A 23,410-nucleotide genomic window follows, 5' to 3' on the forward strand; every position below is an offset into this window, starting at 1 on the left:
AGCTAAAGGACTGTACCGCTAATACCAAGGGTGTAATGACATATTTCACCTGCAGATAATTAGGTATATAATCTTGTTTTAATAAATTTTAATCTTTAGGAGGCACGTCGAAGCATGATTTTTTTTCGTTTTACTGGCAAAAAGTGAGTGAGCTCAGAATTGAACCACCTAAATGTAGCTTGAGGATAATTGGGAAAGAGCCAATGAGTGTTTTAAGTAGGACAACCTATGAGCATTGGTTATACAACTTATTTTCTACACCTGAACAGCTCATTGCCTGTTTGCACCTCCAGCATTCATGATTTATCTCATCCGATGATAGAAAAATGGCTTCTGGGCCAAGTGAGCCATGAGTTATTGCTTTAGCTTGATTTCAGATACCTTCCTAATGGGAATTAGTTGGCCTGTAAAGGTAATGACTGAACCAGTGCAAGAGCTCTTACACAGCTCGTAGAACATATAACAGTACAGCACAGGAACAGGCCTTTCGGCCCATGATATCTGTGCCAACTATTATGCCAAATTAAACTAATCCCATTTGCCTGCACATGGTCTATATCCCTGCATTTCCTGCCTGTTCATGTGCCTGTCTAAATGCCTCAAAGAAAAAAATAGGCAATTATGTTTCCAACATACTTACAATCCTTTCCCATTCCTCGCATTAATGTCAAACATTTTGAAATATCATTTGATATAAAATTCACCTGCATCCAGATTTTAAATGTACCATTTTTTTTTTCACCTTGCAAACAGAAAATTGTCCTCCTCAGCTGCTGTAACATAATAGGGGCAGTATGTTTTATGTTCTGAGATTTGGTTCTTTTGCAGTCAATAGAAGAGAATTTTGGAAGCAAAGCACACTGCAGAATCAATGCTATTTTGTGTGTTTAATGTGGGTGACTGGAGATGAAACTCTTGCCAATATGTTCAAATATGAAGAAACAGGGTGCAGCGCTGGAGGAGACAGAGAGCTCGGCACTGATCAGTTTGACTCTCAATTAATAAGCTAGAACAAGCAGAAAGCATTTTTATTTTCATGAAAACGTGTTTCGGGAAAGGGACCATTTCTTTGTATTTGCTGTCAGGTCTGAGTAACACCAACAAGGTTTAATTTATGCAATATTCAGTGTTCTTCGTGACTCTGGAAGTCAAAGCAGCAGCCGTTAAAAGGAAGTTGGAGGTTGCTTCCTAAATGACAAGTTTGTATCTTTTGTAGCGCATCTTCTTGTGTAGTTGGAAGGAATTGGAGTATTGTTTGGTTACATGTTACTTCTGGTTACAGGTTACTTCTCCAGTGCCAGGATGAGACCCAATGCAAACAAGAGGAACAACGTCTCATATACTGCCTGGGTAGTGTACAACCCAATGGTATGAACATTGAATTTTCCAATTTCGGATAACCCTCAGCTTCATTTCTGTCCCCCACCCTTCCAATCCTCCTCTGGTCCCCCTATTTTTGTCCACTTTGCCCACACCCCTTCCCCCCTCCATCACCCACCCTCCCTTTCTGGTTCCATCCACCCACTTCCCACACATTTCACCCATCAGTCCTCCTCCCATCTGGTCCTCGTTCCACCTGTCTTTCGTCTCTCCCACAATGGTTCCCATTATCACCTCCCTTACATATAAGATTTCAGCATGGTTAGCCTTTCTAAGTGATAAGCCACATCATCCTCCAGCAGCTGTCTGCACCTTCACCCTCCCCCCACCTGGCTCCATCTGCCTTGTTTGTCTGCCTCCATCTATCCTCCACCTACCTCTGTCTCACAAATCCACTCCTCCCCCACAGTCAATCTGCCCGTCGGCCTTCACTTTCCCCCCCACAGTCCACCAATTACCCCGACCCCTGTCATACCACTTCCCCCTCTTCCATTTATACTGGCTATCTACTCTCTCCACTCTCAGTCCTGATGCAGGGTTTCGACCTGAAATATTGTTAGTTCCTTCCCCCGCAACAGATGTTGCTTGACCCACTGAGTTAGTCCAGCAGATTGTTTGTTGCGGTCTCTTGTTTTTCCATCCTGGTTACAGATTATATTCGGAGGCACTGAGCAGCCATTCCTCAATGTCCCTCCTCCCTAGATCAACTAAACTTGCCCTCTTGTCTGTTTTAGGCGGAGTCAATCTTTGTTTTCCCACCGGGTTCCACACCTCACAATAATAAACAATTGCAGCTGGCAGATTCAGACTTCACATTCCTGCCATTGGCTTTACAGCTCTTAGCCATGTGCACTGCACCAAGAAATCCAATCTCAAGGCCAATCCTTTGTGTTACCAGTCTAGCACCAAAGATTTTGCCCATTGTAAAATGTTACCATTTTTTACATTTACACATATTCAGAGTAGATTCAATGGATTAGTTATTCTTCCATGAAGACTACAAATTTAGTTTCTGACTGACCACTACAACAATGAAAGGAAGCTATTACCTCGTGCACAGTCTGGTCCAATGTAACCGAGAAAGCAATGACATGTTCCTGAAATACACTCTCCATTCCCATAACAATTGGCTGGGCATTCATCTGCAGGCTCTGAGAGGAAGTGAAATCATAGGCTGACATTAGATTTTCTTAATGTATACAAAGATTAGTAACGTGCAATGCTTTGACACATATCTTCCTCCTTTTTAAAAGATTATTTTTTTCACTTCTGCCAATGCAATTCCCTCCTGTGGAGGAGGATCATTTGAGTCTTCTGCATCTTTCGCAAACACCAAGCGTGTCTCCTTATGACTGACCAACAGCTGTGGGGAAACATTTCACTTTTCTATCCAACGCCTCAGCAGAGCTGTAATATTCTGGTTTAAGGTTGAGGGTGGTGTGGGCTGTGGGTGAAGGGGTCGCAGTGGGAAGATGGGTAATTTGGAGATTGATTAAAAGAGCTATCGAATCACGTTTGCAGCAAAAACTCCAGAACTCAATATAAACCAGGCATCAAACAGATAAAGCTGCTGGCTTCAGTAAAATGTCAAAAGGAAACATAGATTTCTATTAAAAAGATCATTCAATCAAGGGTGATGCAGAACTGGGGAGAAATAACAGTTGTGGCTTTGAATGAAGAGTGCCTGTCATTCAACACATCTGCACTTTCCTCAAGGATATCTGTGTATTTTGTATTGGAAGTTGTGATGATTAGAGGCAAACTTCAGCACATCATCTTAACAGGGGACCCAGTACCTGAGTAAGAAGATCAAACAAAGTATGTCTCTTCAACCAAATGGACTGATGAATTCTGAGTGAATCATTTAGGGTCTGAACCAGCATTGGTTACAATAGTTAAGTCATTGCCAAATCAAAGCAAAGTCATGGTAAAGTTGGGATTCAGAGAAAGAAATAAAAGAGCCAGAAAAAAAAAACAAAGAATAAGTGACAAATTAAAGAAAAAATCTGACAGGAATTAAAATCTGAAGGACAGAGACTCAAACTTGTAAAAATTAGTTTTCATGCCAGGCAGAATGTTAAGACTATCACTGTTAGATATCCACTTGGACTAAAATAATTCTTGGTGAGTTTAGTGTGAATTTGATTGGCAAGCACAACACCTTCCATTTGTTTCAAAAACATGTCTCTTGGCAAGTTTTCTGAAGCACTAAAGCATGTGGAGGAGCAGGGAAGTTCAGACAGCAACTTCTTTATTTCCATGTTTAACTGCACATGTGTGAATAGTGGAATTTAAGTGAATGAGGGTAGCTTCATCTTTATTCTTAAGATAAAATTCGAGCCACTGAAACATCAATATTAGTTGAGCCTCCAGATATCTGACTGAAATTTTTAGGTTTGCTTTTTCAGATCAGAGTTGCAAGCCTTCAATGTTTTCCTACTTGTTTACAGTTTGCATTGACTTGCATTAGTTCTGGGTATGGTATGAAATATCATTATGCAATAGTCCCCACACAGTTAATTTAAGTTTTGTTCAGAGCAGCACAAAAAGCCCATTATTCCAACAGAGAACTCAGTTTAGAGACTGAAAGTAGGCCAGTTATTTCCCAGTGTCCCACTCTAGAAAACTGATTGACGAGTTAGAAGATCATGTTATGATGAATACTGTAGAAACTACAGGTAATCAATTATCTTCTGAAACTAAATATTTCTTATGCTCTATTACAGTGCCAATAGTTCCAGAGCAGGCTGCTGAGAGACCACCAGCTGTGGAGACTGTCTACTTATTGTCTAATACCATCGGAACTACCATTCTCCAGGGAGCTAATCTTCAATGAAGTTTGCTGGAAGAGTGATTAGAAAAGCTCTAAACATTGGTCTAGGGATTTGTCTACAAGACAATAACTGAACACAGGGAGTGTAAATCATCTTGCACTCAGGTAGGTCTCAAAGGTAATTCACAGAACAAGATATCGTGCAGAAGTTCTTGTCTTATTAGGCAGTTCCGACAGAGAGAGTTTCCGTTTTACAGTGGATGGGATAACTTTTCCCAAACTACATTAATCTTAGATTAATAATAAGGTTCATTAACTCGGGAAGCGCTTCACATCAGAATCAGAATCCAAACAAATCTGTGTGAAGTTTGCATACAGAAGGGAAAAATATCTGAATTTTAACTCATTCAAGAGGTGGTGAGCCACTTTCATGAACAATGTAGACGTAGCATTGAAGGTGCTTCCACAGTGGAGTGGGAATTACAGCATTTAGATCCAGTGGCAAGGAAGGAATGGAGAAGCACTTCCAAGATATGGTTTTAAATTTTATATGAATTGAACACAAAATCAAAATTGATGGTTTAAAAATGTAACCTTTCACATCATTCTTAGTCTCTCACAATGCTTTCAAACTAATATACTCATTAAGTGTAGTCACTGTGGTAATGTAGGAAACCAATTTGTGCACAGGAAGCTCCCACAAAAACAGCAATGTCAAAATAGCCAGACTATTGGCTTTAAAGATGTAGATTGAATGCTAAATATTGGCTAGAACAAGGGATAAACGTCCACTCCTCTCTTTTGAAATTGTGCTATGGCGTCTTTCACATTCACCTGAAGAAGCATGCAGAAGCTTTGTTCAGCATCTCATCTGAAAGCTGTTTGATCCCTTAAACATGGGAAGGCTATAAGATATAGATACTCAAATTATTTTTGATTCAAGGAATATAGAGATTAATACAGCAGATTAAAACAGATAAATAACTGCAGACTGAGTTTTTTTTAATTTTAAGAATACATTAACCACACATTTTCAGGCTAAACTAAAAATAGGAGTGCTTCCATATTCAGTTGGAACCTAAAATCTTTACAAATAATGGTCAATGGGGATTAATATAAAAATAAACATAAAATGGAATGGTTACATTTTAGGAATTAATATAGGTTAAAAGAGTAGGCATTTTGAAATTGTCAGATTTATGAGGCTCTCTCAATCTTGTAATGGCAGAGCTGGTACTAGGGCCTTTTCTTTGAGGGATGAATCATATACATTGTGTAAAAAACTGTGATCGATAATTTTATGACTTTCTAAATATTTTTCCCTCATCATCATTATGTTTCAGTAAGAACTTACCTATGGCAGTGGTTATAAAGGAGACCTGCTCCATCTGTTTCCCATCATTGTAGAAGGCTAAGTGCCAGATTCCAGAATCCAGATATCTGATGAATCCAGTCTCACGATTTGTCAGAGGGATCAGGGTCCTCTGTTGGTGTTGCTGGTATCCCTCCAGACTTCTCATTTCCTGCGCTAGCAATCGTCTGCCATCCAATAATTCCACAAATCCAAACTAGCAGAAAAGAATGACAAAATGTTCTATTCCAATTGCTGCACAATCACTACAGTATATACCAACGTCCAGATATTACCTGCCCTATAAAATCAACTTTTGTACAAATACTGCAGAAAAATGCCATTGCTTGGGGCCATCAATGCAGGAGCCAACAATGGTTGGCGCAAGACAATGGTTGATGTTCTGAATGTCTATTCTCTTGCCTTAGATGCTTTTACTGTACCCAATCTTTTCTGATTGCAACATTAATTTTGTTTCAGTGATCCAGCTAGATTACGTAAACTAGGCAGAATGACATTTTTCAGGTGCATTGTAAAAACCATTTTGAGCCAGTGTAGTACAAAAGTTGCATAATTTTATTTTGCCTTAAAATGCAAACAGTTTCATTGTATTTTTGCACTTCACAAGTTGACCTGACCTGAATTGATTTAGGGCACAATAGTAGATGGAGTTTCCTGATTTGGAGAAATTGCTGATTCCAGTTTAAATTTTATGCAAGATTATGCTTGTTTTCAAAAGTATACTTTCCTGGGGTTGGGACTCAAGCTCTTTTACAGATCATCAAATCAGTGCAATCAGGTGACCAAATTAATGATAAAAAGAAAAGTTGGTTTGAAAATAAAATTCCAAAGGAGATAATTTGAAAATTGATTACAGCAGCTGAATATAGTTTCACAATAAAATAAGTTTGTAATTACATTGCATTTACTTATTTAACTGGCAAAAATCCTGGACATTTATACATACTTATGAATGCTGTAGTCCCAAACTTACAAATAGTTGGTGATTTATATTTTTCTGCCTATCATCACCATACTCCACCCTGCTGAGTATCCCCAGAATATGCCATGGGAAAATCACGATCCTGTGTTAGTTTAGACCTGGTGCAGGATCCATGACCTTATTCATTTCAAAGGGATTGTAGGGCTCCAGGGAAGAAAGGCAAAAAATTAATTTCCTTTCTTCTAAAATTTTTTACAGACTTGTTCAATGTTTTTTTTATTATCTTAGTTCATTCCTTGTTTTTAAAATATAATGCTTCAGATGTTTTACATTTTATTTCATTTTTAATAGGTTTCATCCATTTTTGAATGTCAGTGACATCTAGAAATATTTAAAGCTCAGACAAAGTTTGTCAACTAGCAAATCTAGGAGCAGAGCTTTGCCATCTAATCAAGATTCTCAGGGGATCTTCAGAGGGTAGGGATTTCCAATGTACCCACAAGACCTACAGCTTCTTGTATCCTTGTTTCTGGACTGCAGGAGGCTATAGGCCTGCACAAGATAGGCTTCTGGCATTCAAAACAGTAAGTCATGTCATTAAATGACAGCAGGCATCAATTGTGGGCAGTAGGCCCAAGCCAGCAAAACCTGGACATTTTCCATACCATCATTGAGGTAAAATTATTTTAAAATAACACGATAAAAATGTTTTTTTTAACATTTAGGTGCATAAGTCTGTTTTTTATTAAATTAGTATGAAAATCATATACTAAAGCTTGGTAATAGAAGGCAGAGGATGGTGGTGGAGGGTTGTTTTGAGACTCGGGTGCACTGCAGAGGGCTTGCTGTTTGTTATATATATTAGAAGATCTGGATTCGAATGATCAGTAAGTTTGCAGGTGGCACAAAGACTGGTGGTGCTGTTGATAGTGAGGAGGACAGTCTTCATCTATGGAATGATATTTGGCAAGATAGGCAGAGAAACAGTATGAAAAATGTGAGGATTAAGAAGGCTAGGATATACCCAATGGATGGTAGGACCCTAGGAAGTACTGAGAAACAGAGGGACTTCAGATAGGCACATGAATATGCAGAGAATGGAGGGATATGGATCATGTTAGGAGGAAGGGATTAGTTCAGCACATTGTGGGCCGAAGGGCCTGTTCCTGTACTATACTGTTCTATGATTGGTGTATATGTCCAAACCTCCATGAAGGCAGCATCACAGAGTGATGAAATCAGAAGGCATTTAGGATACTTACCTTCATTAGCTGGACATAAGAGTAAGGAGGTAATGGTGCAACTATATAAAACATTAGCTAGGCCACAGCTGGAGTACTATGCACAGTTCTGATCCCTACATTATGGGAAGAATATGATTGCACCCGAGAAGGTGCAGAGGAGATTCACCAGGATATTTTCTGGGATTGAGAATTTCACCTGCAATAGGCACTGGATCTGTTTTCACTGGAATGAAGAAGGCTGAGGGAGGACCTGGCTGATGTGTACAAAATAATGAGGAGGCAGGTACTATTACAACATTTAAGAGGTATCTAGATCAGCCCTTGAAAACATGGCGGAGAAGGCTACAGCCAAATGCTGGAAAATGGATTGAGTACAGGTAGGTACCCAAAGGCTGGAATGGACATGGCTGGCTGATGGGTCTGTTTCTGTGACTCTGTAACTCTTAAAGAATCTATTAGCTTCCTTGCATCCAAAAGAGTTGGCTTAATTTCAAACCCTTCACTGGGTCCTGTGAATGGGCACCATTAGTGGATACTCCCTAGATGTATGGCCACTTCCATGATTAGGGCCTGTTGTTAGATCAATTTTACTTTAAATAAGACCAAAACACTCTTGAAACTTGACTTGAGTTGAATGTAAGCTGCATTTAGAAATTCAGTCTTTTGCTTATAGCAACGCCAATTTCAATTGAATTGGGCCAAAAAATAACACAAGCAAGCCAAAACTCCTGGGTTCTTAAATGACACTCTCACAATGCTGATAGCATAAAAAGAAATATTTCTGAAATTCACAAGATTTGAACTTTTAAAAGTAGTTCAAACATATTTTGTTAGTAAACGAAATCCATGTAAATCTAAGTCACTAATTTGTGATATAGAATAAACTTGTTTCATAAACTTGCTTCTTCTGTGGACTTTCATGCCAGATAGTGTCATGACATTGAACAGTTTGTTGAAATTCAGAGATTTTCAATTGTTTTAAACTTGTCTGACATGAGGAAAAGTTCTTTCTGTATATCAGGATGTGACAAATTTGTCCTTTATTATGAGATTTATGACTTTGTTATCCTGACCCACAGAGGAATTTTCTCACCGTCACTATAATTTCTGCACACAGTTTTATCCAATTAGCAAAGCCAATTATTAGAGCTTCTAGTTCTTCTATTCCAGTTTTCTTCTGTTCCAAGATGTTCTTCAGTGCTTGGTAAGTAGAAAGATATCCCAGGTGTAGTGGATGTGTGAAGTTTAAAAACAAATTATGTTCTGCACCTATGAAGCAGAATTAAAGTGGAGACACAAGAGACTTCAGATGCTGGAATCTGGAGCAACACACAAATTGCTGGAGGAACTTAGCAGTTCAGGCAGCACCTATGGAGGGAAATGGGCAGTCAATGTTTCAGGTTGAGACCTTTCATCTGGAGTGAAAGATAGAGGAGAGATAGCCAGTATAAAAAGGTGAAGGGAAACAGTGGAGCAAGAGCTAGCAAGTAAGAGGTGGATCTAGCTGAGGAGGAGTGATAGGCAGATGGAGGAGGGGAAAGTGGAAATAGAGATAGAAGCTGGGAGGTGATAGGTGGAGGTGACAAAGGCAGAAAATTAAAGTGGAGTCAGTTACTTGAAATTCTCTTTGGTGTGAACTGTAGTGAACACAATTAACTTATTTAAAGGATACTTAATCAAGGAAATGTAATTAAGTTTTACATTTCACATTCGCTAAGGCTTCGAGGAAGATTTTTAGTTGGAAGGATTCGGCGTGCAAAACCATTGGAGAAGACAGCACAAGTAAATGGCGTCAAAAGATAAATGGGCTGAGAATTTCTGGTGAATGCAGGATATTGTGAGAAACTAGGCATGTAAAGTAGATCAATGAAACAGAGAATGATTTTGTGACCTTTCCCTGTTCTTAAATGTTAACATTTTAATTTGTCTGGCCATGGTTTTCTTATGGATTTCTAAAAGGAAAAATACAAAGTTAAGTTGCCTTCAAATCTATTTTTAATTGCTTTAACATTTAAGTTGAACACTTTCAGCTGCTAATATCATTTACTTAAAAGATAATAAATGATATGTTATCCTTCTTAATTCATTGTTGGTTCCATGAGCATGACCAGCATTTAATGCCTCTCCCTCACTGCCCTTAAGCCATGTTATTGAATGGCTGCAGTTCTTCTGGTGAAGGAAGTCCATTCATTGTGCACAGTGCTTACCTGGGTGTGAGATGGAGGAAGGCCACGTCGACCATAAATTCCAACCAGAGCATCCTTTCCCAGCGACACGTTGAATTTCAAATACATTGGATGATCTATGAACACTTGAGTGCGCCAGAATAGCCCTGGTGGTATCTTCTGAGTGACTCTCCGCCCAATATCTATTTCTCCTGTATCTATGTAGCTGTCTTCTGGGATTAAATTGTCTGTTTTTCCTGTGAAAATATTAAAAGAATTGTACTTCCTTGTTAAATGAGGGGAAAGTTGCTGCCACAAACCTTGAAGGAGGAAACTGCACATAAGAATCCATAGTTAGAGAAGAAATTAGAGAAAGGAGGAGAAAGCAAAATCATAAATATGCAGAGACAAAAAACAAGTGCAGTGTTTTACTGCATTACCCAGCTCTGCGTAATGATCTTAGAATCTGAGTTACTATTAAAATTATTTCAAAAGCCTTTTACTTTTGTTAAAAAAACTTGCAATTTAGATTTTCCAAAAGCTGAGCCAAATTGTCACAAAAAGTTGATCCAGTTAACAGTGACATTCTAATGCTGTTGTTTACAGAGGAATGAAATTACATTTTGTTTCACTCAAATTTAGCTCCACTAACTCATGGACAATCCTACAGCTTGCTGTCTTCAGGTTATTGATTTTGATTCATATTACTGAGCACCTAGAATGACATTTAACTGCTATGAGTGCCTTTTTAATATAGAGCTCTCAGAGGCTAACTATCTCCCACTCAGGTCCAGAACATTAGCAAAAAAAATACAATTTCACTTTTTCGTCCTAATGTGTGACTCAAAATAAAAGCATGCCTGTAATTACATTTAAGTCTAATATTTAACTCAGCCTGTTGCTCTGCAATTTTCTGCTGTCAGTTATGATTTGCAAAATAGCTAACTTTTGTTATTGGTTTTTTTTAATAACTGTAAATAATATCACACAAGATTCCCTTTTAATATACTTCTGCCTTCTATTGAAGTTTGCAGTGACTTTTGACTTATGTTGTATTCATGCCCTGGTTTTCTGGATTGAAATAATAAAGGTCTATAAACAGCTGTTCAAATAAATGGTCATCAAGAAAAGAACTTGGCTTCAAGTAATGCATCAAATGTCAGTGTTTTATTTCAACCTACACTGCCAAAGTTTGCTTGTGATAATTCAGAGTTTGAATGGTTTGAAATGTCTTTAAATATTCTGAGAGTTAGAATTGTACAATATAAATAATGCAGCAGGTTGTGATTTAACGCAAAGAAAATTAATTATTTAATAGTCTGAATTGAGAAGATTTAGTCTGAAAATTCATTCATGTAGACTATGTTTTATGCACTGCATGATTGAATTGAGGTGTATAGTTGAGGACTTCTGCAATCAACACATTTGAGCATGTGGGGTGGGAAGTTGAATTGTGTGCTTGGCATATCTGCTGACAGAGACTGAATGGCTGGTAGTTGTAATGTCAATTAGCATCCAACTCTTGTTTGGTATTGTGACTACAACACTAGACTGAGTAGACATGACTGGTAAATAACATTGGCCTTGACCAGGAAAGCAAGCCTTAAAATACAGTAAGAACTTGAGTGTCAGTTAAAAGGACATTCCTTATTTGAACCACCGTTGGAGACTGTCATGAAAGAAAATGATGGATTCTTCTCCTTGCACACATGGCCCAGATTTTTCTGCATTCTGCAGATAAAGCCTCTACTTTCTTTGTGCACGGGGGCCGAGCCACATTGAATTTTGGCTGGGTGCCCACTTCTACTGTCATAACACCCAATCAAGCATTCAGTGCTCACTCCAGCGTCCAGTTCTGATATAAAGCATTGAATCTGCCCGACCATTTGCAGCAGTGGTTCCCATCAAGAACTGTTACTTTAAGAGCTCCTGCCATGGTGGCAGATCAAGCAGGTAAGGTGTACTCCTTGAATAATTCCTGAAACTACTTGTGGCAACTGTACTGCATCCAGGGGAATTCTACCACTTGCTCCCACAAAACCTTCCATGTCAAGCGTGTGCGAAAATCACTCCCCCATCGACTTGAATGAAACTGGCCTGACTGCGCCAGCTATTTCAGTGCATGCTTCTGTGCATTAAATCTTTTGTATTTAAAGGTGCAAACCTCGAAACTTTACTGATCAGTGCCAAGTTTTTGTGCAATCCTCAACTTAAATTAGGACTGCTGCCCTTAATCATGCATCACTCTCAGTTAGACTCCTCTGTGTGTCTGACACCATGAGGCACACAGACCACAGGACTTGTGCACAATGAATGCTAAGGGTGTCATTCAGTTAGTATTCATCTCTACATGGCCTGCAGACAGCATGAGCCACTTGTGCAGACCCGTTTCTTTAAAGGGCCCTGCCTCTGCAGGTCTATAGCCATGAAGTCTGGCTCATAGATCCTCCTGTAGGGCAGATGTCCTTTCACTTTGCTACTTACTCTCTGCTCTCCCTTCTGGAGGTCTCCTTCATGTCCCTCAACAATGGACCCTGTCTCCCACTCCAGCTAATTGTAATTGCAACCCCCTTCGCTGATCACCGCCACCCCCTCATGTTTTGACGTGACAACTGATATCCCAATCCTCTGATATTTTCTATCATTCCCCTCTCTACCTCTCTCCACCACAGTCTCACCCCAATGACCCACAAATCTTGGCTTACCTGAGGCCCATCTACAAAACACTCACTGGCCACTGCACCTCTCCAGTTTAGTGGCTTCTTGATGCATGCAATGATTTCTAGATCATAAACTTTATCGTCAATTTGATTTAATGTATAAACTTCTCTAAAATTCCAAAGTTATTATTCAATCAACCATTTAAGACCTTAAAATTTTGCAATACTTTCCTATCTCAGCTTCCACAAATTACAACTGCATCTTTTCCGAAACTCCATTCATTTTCCATGCTAAACCAAACTATTTCCTCCACAGCCTTCCATGGCTTTGTCCCACCATTCATGGATCCCCCAAATTCCTCCTCTGATGTTAGGGTCATCCCCATTCCATGTTTCCATTGTGAGTAGAAACTCTTTTGACAATTCTGGAAGCCCTTCCTAGTCTCTCCATCCAGCTATCCTTTTCCCATTCCCTCAAATTCCCCAGAGCTCCGCTCTTGCTGAGTCCCTTCATGAATATCCTTAAAGTCTTATGATTTTCAGCCTGAGACTTCTTCCCACACACAATATGCGTTATTAATTTGAATTATGCTTAATGCATCCTGAGCTGCTGTACAAGTCAAATTGAAGAGACTTCTAAAATCAATAACCAGTGTAGTTTTGGATCAAAGGACATGATATGCAGTTTGAGTTTATGTCTCTGTTCGGGCGTACTGCAATGTATCCAGCAGCCGGTTGCACCACTATTTTTCAACCTGCTACAATGTAATAAATTGGAGCAGACCAGTCAGTGGGATCAATGTCTATGAACCAGAGTGGTTTGGATCTCTTAAGGTGTCCCTTCAGCACATTTTCATGCGTGATTAAGATATTTTACTGGTAATTCAAACTTATCCTAGCCGTAAATTTCTGATAGGTTAGGGGCTGGGCACAGGGTAAGTCATTGTGGTGCAGAGGTGACAGCCACAAGTTCTTTTTGTTTCTCCCCTGATATCAGAACTTACTTTGAAGAACCCTTAAAGTTTTATAATTCAGCACTACAGCAGAGCATTCTCAAACTCTGCCCACTGCACTCTGCTCCTGCACTTCAACACTCATGACATCTCCTGAATTACAGCCTTGCCCAGCCTCATCTCTTGATTCACAATGAAATCTAATTTCCTCTCTCCCGCAATCTCACCAGTTCTACCTTCATATATTTCTACCTCAATTGCTGATTCAACCAAAATAAATGTTCTTAAGTCCGTTCAACTACAGCAAAAATGTGCACCAAATGGTGTCTTTGATGGGCCGCATTTTGTTGGCTGAAATTACCCATCCAGAGTCGCCATCTGTGGTCACTCCAAACCCGTACTTACCAGGTGGGGATGAGGAGGAACATCTTGTTGGCCTGAAGAATCCTGGACTCCAAGGGTGTGGGGGGAATGGAGGCATAGCCTTGGCCAGCAAGCTGAAGAAACTCTACAGCTAAAGTGCTCTTGAAAGCTTTGGCAGCTGAGAATAATCTGTTCCCAGATTTGCTTGCTGTACAAGCTGGAGTATTAATAGTTTCCAAATATCTCTTGACATTCACTGATGTTTAACATTGAAACTGTTTAAAAAAACTAAGAATTACAATTTATTCCAATATTTTGTTCAACTAATTGCCTTGAGATTGGCCTAGTGTGTCCATCCAGCCACTGAGTCCAAAGGAGAGATGTTAAAGTGGATCAAAAGCTTGATTGAAGAGGTAGGTTTGAGGGAACAACACAGAGGTAGGGAAGTGGAGGGGTTTGTGGGTGTTGGTGGTATTGTTGTGGTGGGGGTTGGATTTCTGGAACTTCTGAAGCCTCAACATTCCTGATGCTCCACCATGGTCACTGGCATCAGCAAACTTCAGTCTTATAGCTGAATAAAGATCTCTCAGAAGCATCCTGAGGGGCACCTGTGGATTTCCTTGCTGCAGCTCTGTGGCCTGCTGCTGCCTTCTGAATTCAACATCTAATTAACTGAAGTCATTCTAGCTGGCATTTTAACTCTTCTGCCTGACGGTGCTACACCTTGGTTAAATCACACAAAATTCTCTACTCTTAGTGCACCACTGTATAACAGTGACAGAGCTGTACCCTCCAGTGCTGTACCCAATGTTATTTAGTGACAGAGTTGTATCCTTCAGTACTGTATCACAATATATATATACATATATACACACAGTGATAGTACTGTACCTAGTGTCATATAGTGACAGAGCTGTACCCTCCAGTGTTGTACACTAGTGTTATACAGCAGCAAAGCAGTATCTTCAAGTACTATTCCTTAGTGTTATACATTGCTCTGCTGGTATTTTGGTACTTAGCATCTTAATCATTCTGAAGTATTTTGAAACTATATCACAAGTGCTTCTGAACCAAACTTTTGAAGTAGAGTACTGCTGAACGTTGCTTTATTGGATGAAGTGTTAACCGATGTCTTCCTGTAGTTCCAGCAGTTGCTCTTTCACAACCTTTGTCAAAATATCAATCAGGACTTCTGTGAATTCTTTTTCTATTCTCCTCCTGCCCTTAAGAGGAAGATTTGCTTGCTAATTGCACACTGATCTTTCTGGCTCATTTTCCTCCTCAACTCCAATATCAATGATGGTAGTGAAGAACTTGGCTTCACTGTTTCATGCATTATGAATGGAGGGTGTCAGCATCTGGATCCTTGCCTAAAGCAAAGCTGTGTTGAGATCAAGGCACATTTTAAGGTTACTTTCATTAACTCAGTTTTTTTCAGAATCTTTGAACATTTAATTATTTCCTATCCCAAACTTCCCTTCCTCTTTAGTTCTTAATATGTCAAACCATAGCTTGGTATTACCCTGTCACTGCCTTCATCTATTTACTTCACCTGTTCTTTCACAATTTTTGAAAGTTTTTGGAGTACTGAACACAGAGACATCATCAAGTCAACAGAAAAAAAAGCTGGGAGAAATTTAAGCATTATATTACCGTGGGGCTCACAGTAGCATAGCGGTTAGCGCGATGCTGTTACAGTGTCAGTGATAGGAGTTAGATTCCCGTCACTGTCTGTAAGGAGTTTGTACGTTCTTCTCGTGTCTACATGTGGGTTTCCTCCGGGTGCTCCCATTTCCTCCCACATCCTGAAGATGTACGGTTAGGTTAATATGGGTTTAAATGGGCGGGGCGGACTCGTTGGGCCGGAAGGGCCTGTTACTGTGCTGTATAAATAAAAAGTTAAAAAAAAAGTTTATACATGTGGGGGCATGGTATATTGTACATTATGACAGTGTGGATTCTTAGTTTAATTTATTCCCGGTCTTTGAAACTCCAACTCGAACCTAATCAAGAATTACATATATTGTAGCAACCTACCTTTGAGGCAAGTGAACCGGCTCCGAGAATGGAGCACACGTCGGCAGGAAGGCCGGCCACAAAATGGTGCTGGGCCTTCTCCTTCGACAGTGAGGAGAGAAAGCCCGCACGTGGGGAGAGTTGGTGACGTATCATGGGCGTCATTTCCGTCCGGAGAGGGCAGGATCTGTAACGGGTTTAAAAGCTAGCGCAGGAAGTTGAAGAATAAATCAGTCTCGAGTTCAGACCTCCGAATGCATGTTTCATTCTTAGCTCAGTGCGTAGCACCTCGCTACAATATATTCCTGGAAATTCATCCCCAATTAGTATCATCAACATGCTATATTGTAGAAGCAGTGTTGTACTCTGCCTCCTAAATTTATTTTCATCGAAGGCAATAGAATGAACTTCAGAGAGAGTACAATGAGCTGATGGGACAATATTGTAATGTTATCAACCAAGGATGAACTTCAGAGACAATAATAGCTGCATTTTTACAACAAATATGAATAGAATTAATGCTCCATTCTTGCCAGTCAATTGTTTCAAAGTCGAGTGGCTGTGCCTCCTGTCCTACTGGAAGCGTATTAGAGCAGGCAAAAATGTCTAAGAAATAAGTTTTATAACATCTGTACAGAGACTTTGGTGTCAATGCTGGATCTGACCACTTCATAGGAAATGGAAATCTAGTAGACAATTTGAGATCTTGATTAAAGTTCTATTATGTGACATTCTGTGAGCTCTGCAGTAGAACTTCATTGAAAACCTGATCATGCTCAGTGCCCTTCTGATTGTTGTTCTGGTCCTCAGTACATATGCATACATCCATAAGGTGCTGGGTATGCACAGTGACATTAATGGGAGTGCAAAGCTTATTCTGGTGTGTCTGGAGTAAAACCCTTCTGTGGAGAATGATGTGGGCCTTACATACTCAAGGATATTAACTGGAAGGCCTGCCTAGGCATTGGTTAAAAGAAATCTCACCTCACATGATCTGTTGCAGTGGCGTTCAAGACATCCATATTATCCTTGGTAGCTTGATTTGTAAGTGATTTCTTAATGACAGCTTCCATCCCTTCCCAGCGTCTGACCTCACTGTTGACATCCTCAGGCCTCCTGATGTGACTCCCACCGTTCCAGGATCACATCTCTGCTAACCAACCAATTCCTCCCCTACCTGGATCCCTTCTACCAACTCTGCTTTGTCCCTGGAATATCCCTTTGCCCAATTCTTTTCATCCCATTTCCATCACATCCAACATTCTGCAGTCCAACCAACATCCTCCACGAGCACCTCATTCCAGGAAATGCAGAGAAAAGGCCTTTGTTCACATGTAAATACACAAGTTGTGCTCTGTCATGCACACAGTGATAGAATGAGGTGGATATTTCTGTTTGGTATTCCAAAGGGAACTGCAATCATTCATCCTTTTGTCTAGCAGTGAGTCTCAAACGTATGATCACTCATTGTGCCCTTAACCTACTAAATGAGAAAGTGCCACCAGATTCCACATCTTGCTAGGATAACCCAGCATTATGTTGGGATGTCAATCTCACAGCAGGTCACACCTGACACAGAGTCCTAAATCACATTCATTTCAATGGGAATTCCTCATCTCCAGAATAGGAGTCAATGTTTAATATGTTAATAAATTATTTAACATTAATTTACTTTTTAATGCGTTTTAATTATTATTTACAAAGAACAGATTTTTCAAAGTATTTACATCAATTTTAACAATTTATAAATGTTGCTCACAAGCTTTGACAGGAGAAAATAGTTCTGACACAGTTTTGCCTTCTGGTAAGGCCTATCTGGGCATTCTTGGAGAGAGGCCTCTCCATATTGCAAGTGAAGACATCATTGTGCCTGAATTTGGGGTGCTGAGGAGCAGTGATATTGACCTTCTGTGCTTGATCCAGGTGAGTGTTGGCATTAGGGACTGTGGGCTGAAACCTTTGGTGGTGGTCCAGCCTCAAGAAGATCCACCCCAATATCTCTACTGGGAGCTTCACATAAAAGCACCACCACCCCAGTTTACTGCTGCTGTTATGCATCTTTTCAGAAAGGATACAATTTCTAACAAACTAAATACTCAATCTCCAAAATGATTTGAAAGCTTGCACAATCCCTCACACAACTTCAGGACATCCTAAAGCAGTGTACTGACAACTAACTGCTTTTGAACTGCAGTCCCTGTCCACAAGCTGTATTGCTGATACATATATGAAAACTGCATTAGATCCTTAAGAAACATTGACATTTTCATACAACCAATGTTATTTTACACCTGCCTACTGACAAAAAAAATCATATCAAAATATTTTGAATTGCAAATCAAGAATTCTTTATTACTTTGTCCCCTGGCTTCAAGATGTGGCATCTTGGATTATCATAATATCAGAATGTAAGATTGGTTTGAAGGGTATCCAACTCAGTGCCAGCCAAGGACAGCATTTAAAATTTCAATGATTCTGAACAGTTTTTACATCTGAATAAATACTAGAATATGGTATTAATGTAGAAGTTAGATCTGACTGCCTGACTGGGACTGTGCATAATGTTCCCAAAGCAGCTTTCTTGATGAGTATTTCATGGCCATAAAATAGCAGTTCTCCATTAAAGTGCATATTTTTTGTTGAATAGATTAATGTGACAGAAGTTTGTATGAAGGATGTTGAGAGTCTATAAACCCTTTTCAAAGTATGCAACAATAATAAGGCAGAAAAATATTAAAAGGAAACACTGCATGTAAAGTTTTAAAATATAACCAACAAATAAAGCCTTGAATGTTAAACATAAAGTACACTGAAGATTCAAAGAGCAGGTTCATAGTATTGATTATGCTTAGAGTAGACCATACCTTCACTGGTTCCTTTGCCTTTCCTTTCAGGCAAGTCTAAACCTGTGCCACCAGAGGGAGACAATGTGACGTCCGTTGGCACTGGCCAACTGCTGGCTTTGTTCTCACCGATCTGGTACATCTGCCCTTCCATCGGCTGCAGGTGCCAGTTTAGGCCAAACAGGTGCATGGCTGTGATAGTAATGAGAAAAGTCATCTTTTTCTGGCTGGATCACTGCAGGAGTTCTGGATAAATTAGGCACCGATGTACAGTACAGTGAGGTGGCTTGGCATGGGACTTTTCTAATTTTAAGTATTGTGCTGTCTGCAACTCTATATAATCCAGCTATCTCCAAAAATTGCAGGAAACTGGAAATGTGTCATATGTGATATAACACTGTGCAGAGTTTTGCTATTAAATTTAGTCTTAAAGAAGCTGACAAAGGCTCTTCACAAAGATTACAATCCCTGTATCATGTTACTTCATACTTATAACACTATAATATTAGTAGCGTCTCGGGTGATGATGTTTTCCCTTGTCTTTTACAAAACCTGACAATACTCTTGTGCAAAACATCACACATATGTTGTCCACAATCTGTACAGTTGTACAGCTTGTGCACTCTTGCCCAATTTTGCTTTTTGCTAAAGGACAATTTCATGGATATTTTACAAGGCACACATTCAAGTGCAGCAGGAGCCCAAAGTGGGTGGTAATGGATAGCAATCTTGAATAGGAAGGAAAATAAGCAGAATGTCAAGGAGTTAGTTAGCCTGACCCATTTTGCCCTCTTAATGTCAAATTTTGCAATCCACATATCTGCACTGGCAGTGAATGAACTGTAGAGTAAATGACATCTCAAAATTGCCCAATAAATAGTAGCATTAAAGTGCATTATCCTATTGTAGGTTTGCATAATTTGTGGAACAATCTAAAGTAGCCTAATGCATTGGTTCAGTGGGATTATTTTTAGGGCATTTTCTGTAACACTGATGAATAAAAAGTAATAATTAGAATATGGACAGATCTTTTTGTGTGGGGGCCATAGAATGACATCCATGTTTGGTGCATAATCATTTCAAAAATGTATAAAAGTGAATGCCCTAGAAAACAACAGTAAATAGGATAACACTATCTTGTTAAGTGTTATTTGTTCTCATTGTCGGAGAGGAATTGTTGGTAACTATTTCATTTTGGAAATGGTCTTGTTCTGCCTTTTTCGTACTTCACAATCATCAATCATAAAACTGTCAAAGTTGTTTGCAGCATTATTTTTGTGTCTCTGATTTAAAAAAATATTGCTTTCCAAAAACCTGACCTCGAACAACAGCCAGCTGAAGTCTATTTTTTTGTTACGTGGGAGAAGTTACATTACACTTTATTTATCACTGTCTAATGCTTGCATGCCCAATGACACATTTAATAGTAATTATGACTCCTTTCGCAAAGAATTCACCTTTGGTTTGGAGGATGTTCAATACTCTTCCTATGGAAGCAGAGAGGGCATGAGATCAGGAGTAGTTGCTGATACTTTGTTATATACAGAATCAAACCTCCAAGTTATTACCATGACTGCAGTGCAAGTCTGGCTCAGGTTATGTGAAATTAATTATAAATTTAATGACTGAATGCCATTCTGCCCCTGAAACTATGCTGTGCAGAACCCACTCAGGAACAAATATCTTTCTCCCCAGAAATACCCCCTCTTCTTTAGATGGAAATTACAACATCAAATGCAGGAGTTAAAAATTAGCAGAAGGGATTGGTTAAATTCGGTGTCGCAAATAATTGTTTCTATTATACAAGTGCACAAAAGTATAAAAAGAATAATAGGTGGTGCAAATTCAACTTGGAGGGTATGCTATGATTGCAAGACAGTTAGGACAAGGAACTAAATTTATCAAATTAGAGGGTTTCCAGGAAAGGTGAGAAATGGCAGAGCAGGTGGAATAGCCCAAGTGATTAAGGATGAACTTACTTCAGTGACAAGGGATGATGGAACAAGAGTCAATCAGGCATGTTACAAAATGGACAGTGTGGATCATTCCCCCGAAAATAACTCCAGAGTGATATTATGTATAAATGCACTGAGATTAGACAAACGTGGAGTAAAGGCAGAAAGCTGTTTATTGAGATTTAAGCATCTTATGAATTGGAAATAGCCAGATCAGTGATACGTTAGATAGGAAATCACAGAAATTTAACCCTATTAATTTACATGATTATTATTTGCACATTGTATTTTGCTTCTTTGTTTTTAATATGGCATATTTAGTGCTACTGAGCACTGCTAAATTTTTGAGCAGTCACATGTGACAGAACCAGAACATGGGTAGGGCATGTTGGATTTAGCAAAGTACATATTTAATTAAAATTTTGATGTGCATGATCATTTATATATCTGCAATCAAAATATGATTGACTTCAATGTAGTTTTGAAAGAAGGAACTCAAGATATCTCCTAAAATTCTTGATTTAGGTAAGTTGACTTGAATGCTATGCATGAAACAGCTCAGAGTAAGATGCGCAAATGTATTCATGATTGAAACAACAGAAGACCATGGATAACTGGAGAGTTAAGGGCAACATAGAGTCATAGAGCAATACAGCATGGCACAGGCCCTTTGGCCCAACGAATCTATGCCGATCATAGTGCCCACCAAGCTAGACCCAATTTCTTGTGTTCGACCCATATCCCTCTAAGCCCTGCCCCTGCAAGTACCTATCTAAGTGTTTCTTCAATGATATTATTGTACCTGCCTTAATCACTTCCTCTGGCAGCTTCTTGCATTTACTCACCACCCTCTGCATGAAAAAGTTGCCCCTCAAATCCCTTTTAAATTTTTGCCCTCTCACCCTAAATCTACGCCCCCTAGTTTTGGACTCCCCCACCCTGGGAAAAAGACTGTTACTGTCCACCTTATCTATGCCCCTCATGATTTTATAAACCTCTGTAAGGTCACCCCTCAATCCCCTATGCTCCAAAGAATAAAAATGTAGCCTGGCCAACCTCTCCCTATAACTCAGGCCCTTCAGTCCTGGCGACATCCTTGTAAATCTTTTCTGCACTCTTTCCAGTTTAACCACGTCTTTCCTATAACAGGGTGACCAAAACTGTACAAGGTGTTCCAAGTGTGGCCTCACCAATGACTTATACAACTGCAACATAATACTCCAACTCCTAATCTCAGAGCCCTGACTGAAGGCCAGCATGCTAAACCCCTTTTCACCACCCTGTCTACCTGTGACGCTGTTTTCAATGAAGAATGCACTTGTATTCCTAGATCCCTCTGTTCCATGAAAGCAAAAATAAAGGCACACAAACCAGCTCAGACCTACTGATGGAGGAGATGGAAAGAATAGCAAAAGGTGACAAAACAGAGATAAAAATACAAAATATGAATTGAAGTTTGCAATATCAAAAATTGGTGCAAAATTTTACCATAATATTAGGGAAATAGGGTGGCCAGGAGTGTAGCCCTTAGAAATTAATAATGAGAAGTTAATAATAATATTGTAAATGGAAATAATTAAATTGTCCACATTTTGAATAATTATGTTGCATTAGTATTTATGGTAGAGGAAATGGATGGCATATTGGAGAAAATAAATCAAGTAAACTAATAATGAATCAGACGCATCAAATTTAATGGAAGCCAAGTAACTAACGAGGTAAATTATGGCACAAAAGTGTGACAAATCTCCAGGACAAGATGGTTTACATCCAATCATTATAAGGGAAGCTGCTAAATACAATATAGACATTCTAACCTTAAGTTTCCAAAGGTCTCCAAAGGCATAGTTCCTTTATATTGGAAACTAGATGTCACTCTACTGATTGAGAACAGGGAGATTGGTAAACCAGTGCAATATAAACTGATCAATTTAGCGTCTGTTGTTGGGAAATTATTAGTATTATAATTAAAGACAATATGCAGGAATATTTAACATTTTCAGTTGAGTAAAAAGGGGCAGGGTGGATTTGTAAAGTGTAGATTATGCCTGAAAATATAATCAGATTTTTGGAAAAGGTAGGAGAATAGATTTTTTTTATATTTACTTCTGGAAGGCAGTTGGTAAAGTCCCTCACAAAGGAATGTCAAATACATCTGAAGCTTATGGGACTGAAGGCAAATTATTGACCTGACTAGGTAATTGGCTGAGTAGGGCACAAATTATTTGGGCATAGCACCTAATGGGCATAAACCCAGGGAAGAGCCAATACTGTGAATTCTGAGCAACTTCAAGATCACTATCAGCATTTACCTTTTATAGTGCACCCTCTTTAGAGATTTCCATTTTCACTCAGTGTTAGCTATCCCTACATAAGCCCAAATGCTTGTATAGCAATAAAAAATGAATATTTTCTTCTCATCGTTTATTAGTTTATTAATCTATTCCCTTGAAGTGTATTACAATACTTTTGCCATCAAATCACCAATTGAATTCAGAGCAAAGTGAAAATTAAAAAAATGCTGATGCTGGGAATCTAAAATAAAAAGAATAAAGTGCTGGAAACACTCAGCACATCAAGCAGCATCTACAGAAAGCAAAACAGAGTTAACGTTTCAGACACTTCATTGGAATTCACTGCTCCAGTCCTGATGAAGGGTCCTTAACCTGAAACATTGATTCTGTTTGTGATACTGCCTGACCTGCTGAGTACTTGAAGGAAAGTAGTAGTTTGCTGCAGTGTTACTACCAGCATCGCAAGCAAT

At 39.2% G+C, this 23,410-nt stretch overlaps 1 protein-coding gene across 1 annotated transcript in view; it reads right to left on the minus strand.

The window, feature by feature from the left end:
* tenm4 (teneurin transmembrane protein 4) overlaps nucleotides 1-23,410 on the minus strand; it is a 1,444,950-nt gene that overhangs the window by 147,089 nt on the left and 1,274,451 nt on the right. Inside the window, 4 exon segments of the mRNA XM_052026216.1 lie at nucleotides 2,430-2,531; nucleotides 5,508-5,721; nucleotides 9,899-10,113; nucleotides 18,713-18,883. Of these exon segments, the coding sequence (XP_051882176.1) occupies nucleotides 2,430-2,531; nucleotides 5,508-5,721; nucleotides 9,899-10,113; nucleotides 18,713-18,883 (702 nt within the window).

Source organism: Pristis pectinata, chromosome 11, assembly GCF_009764475.1.
Source record: "Pristis pectinata isolate sPriPec2 chromosome 11, sPriPec2.1.pri, whole genome shotgun sequence".
NCBI lineage: Eukaryota > Metazoa > Chordata > Chondrichthyes > Rhinopristiformes > Pristidae > Pristis > Pristis pectinata.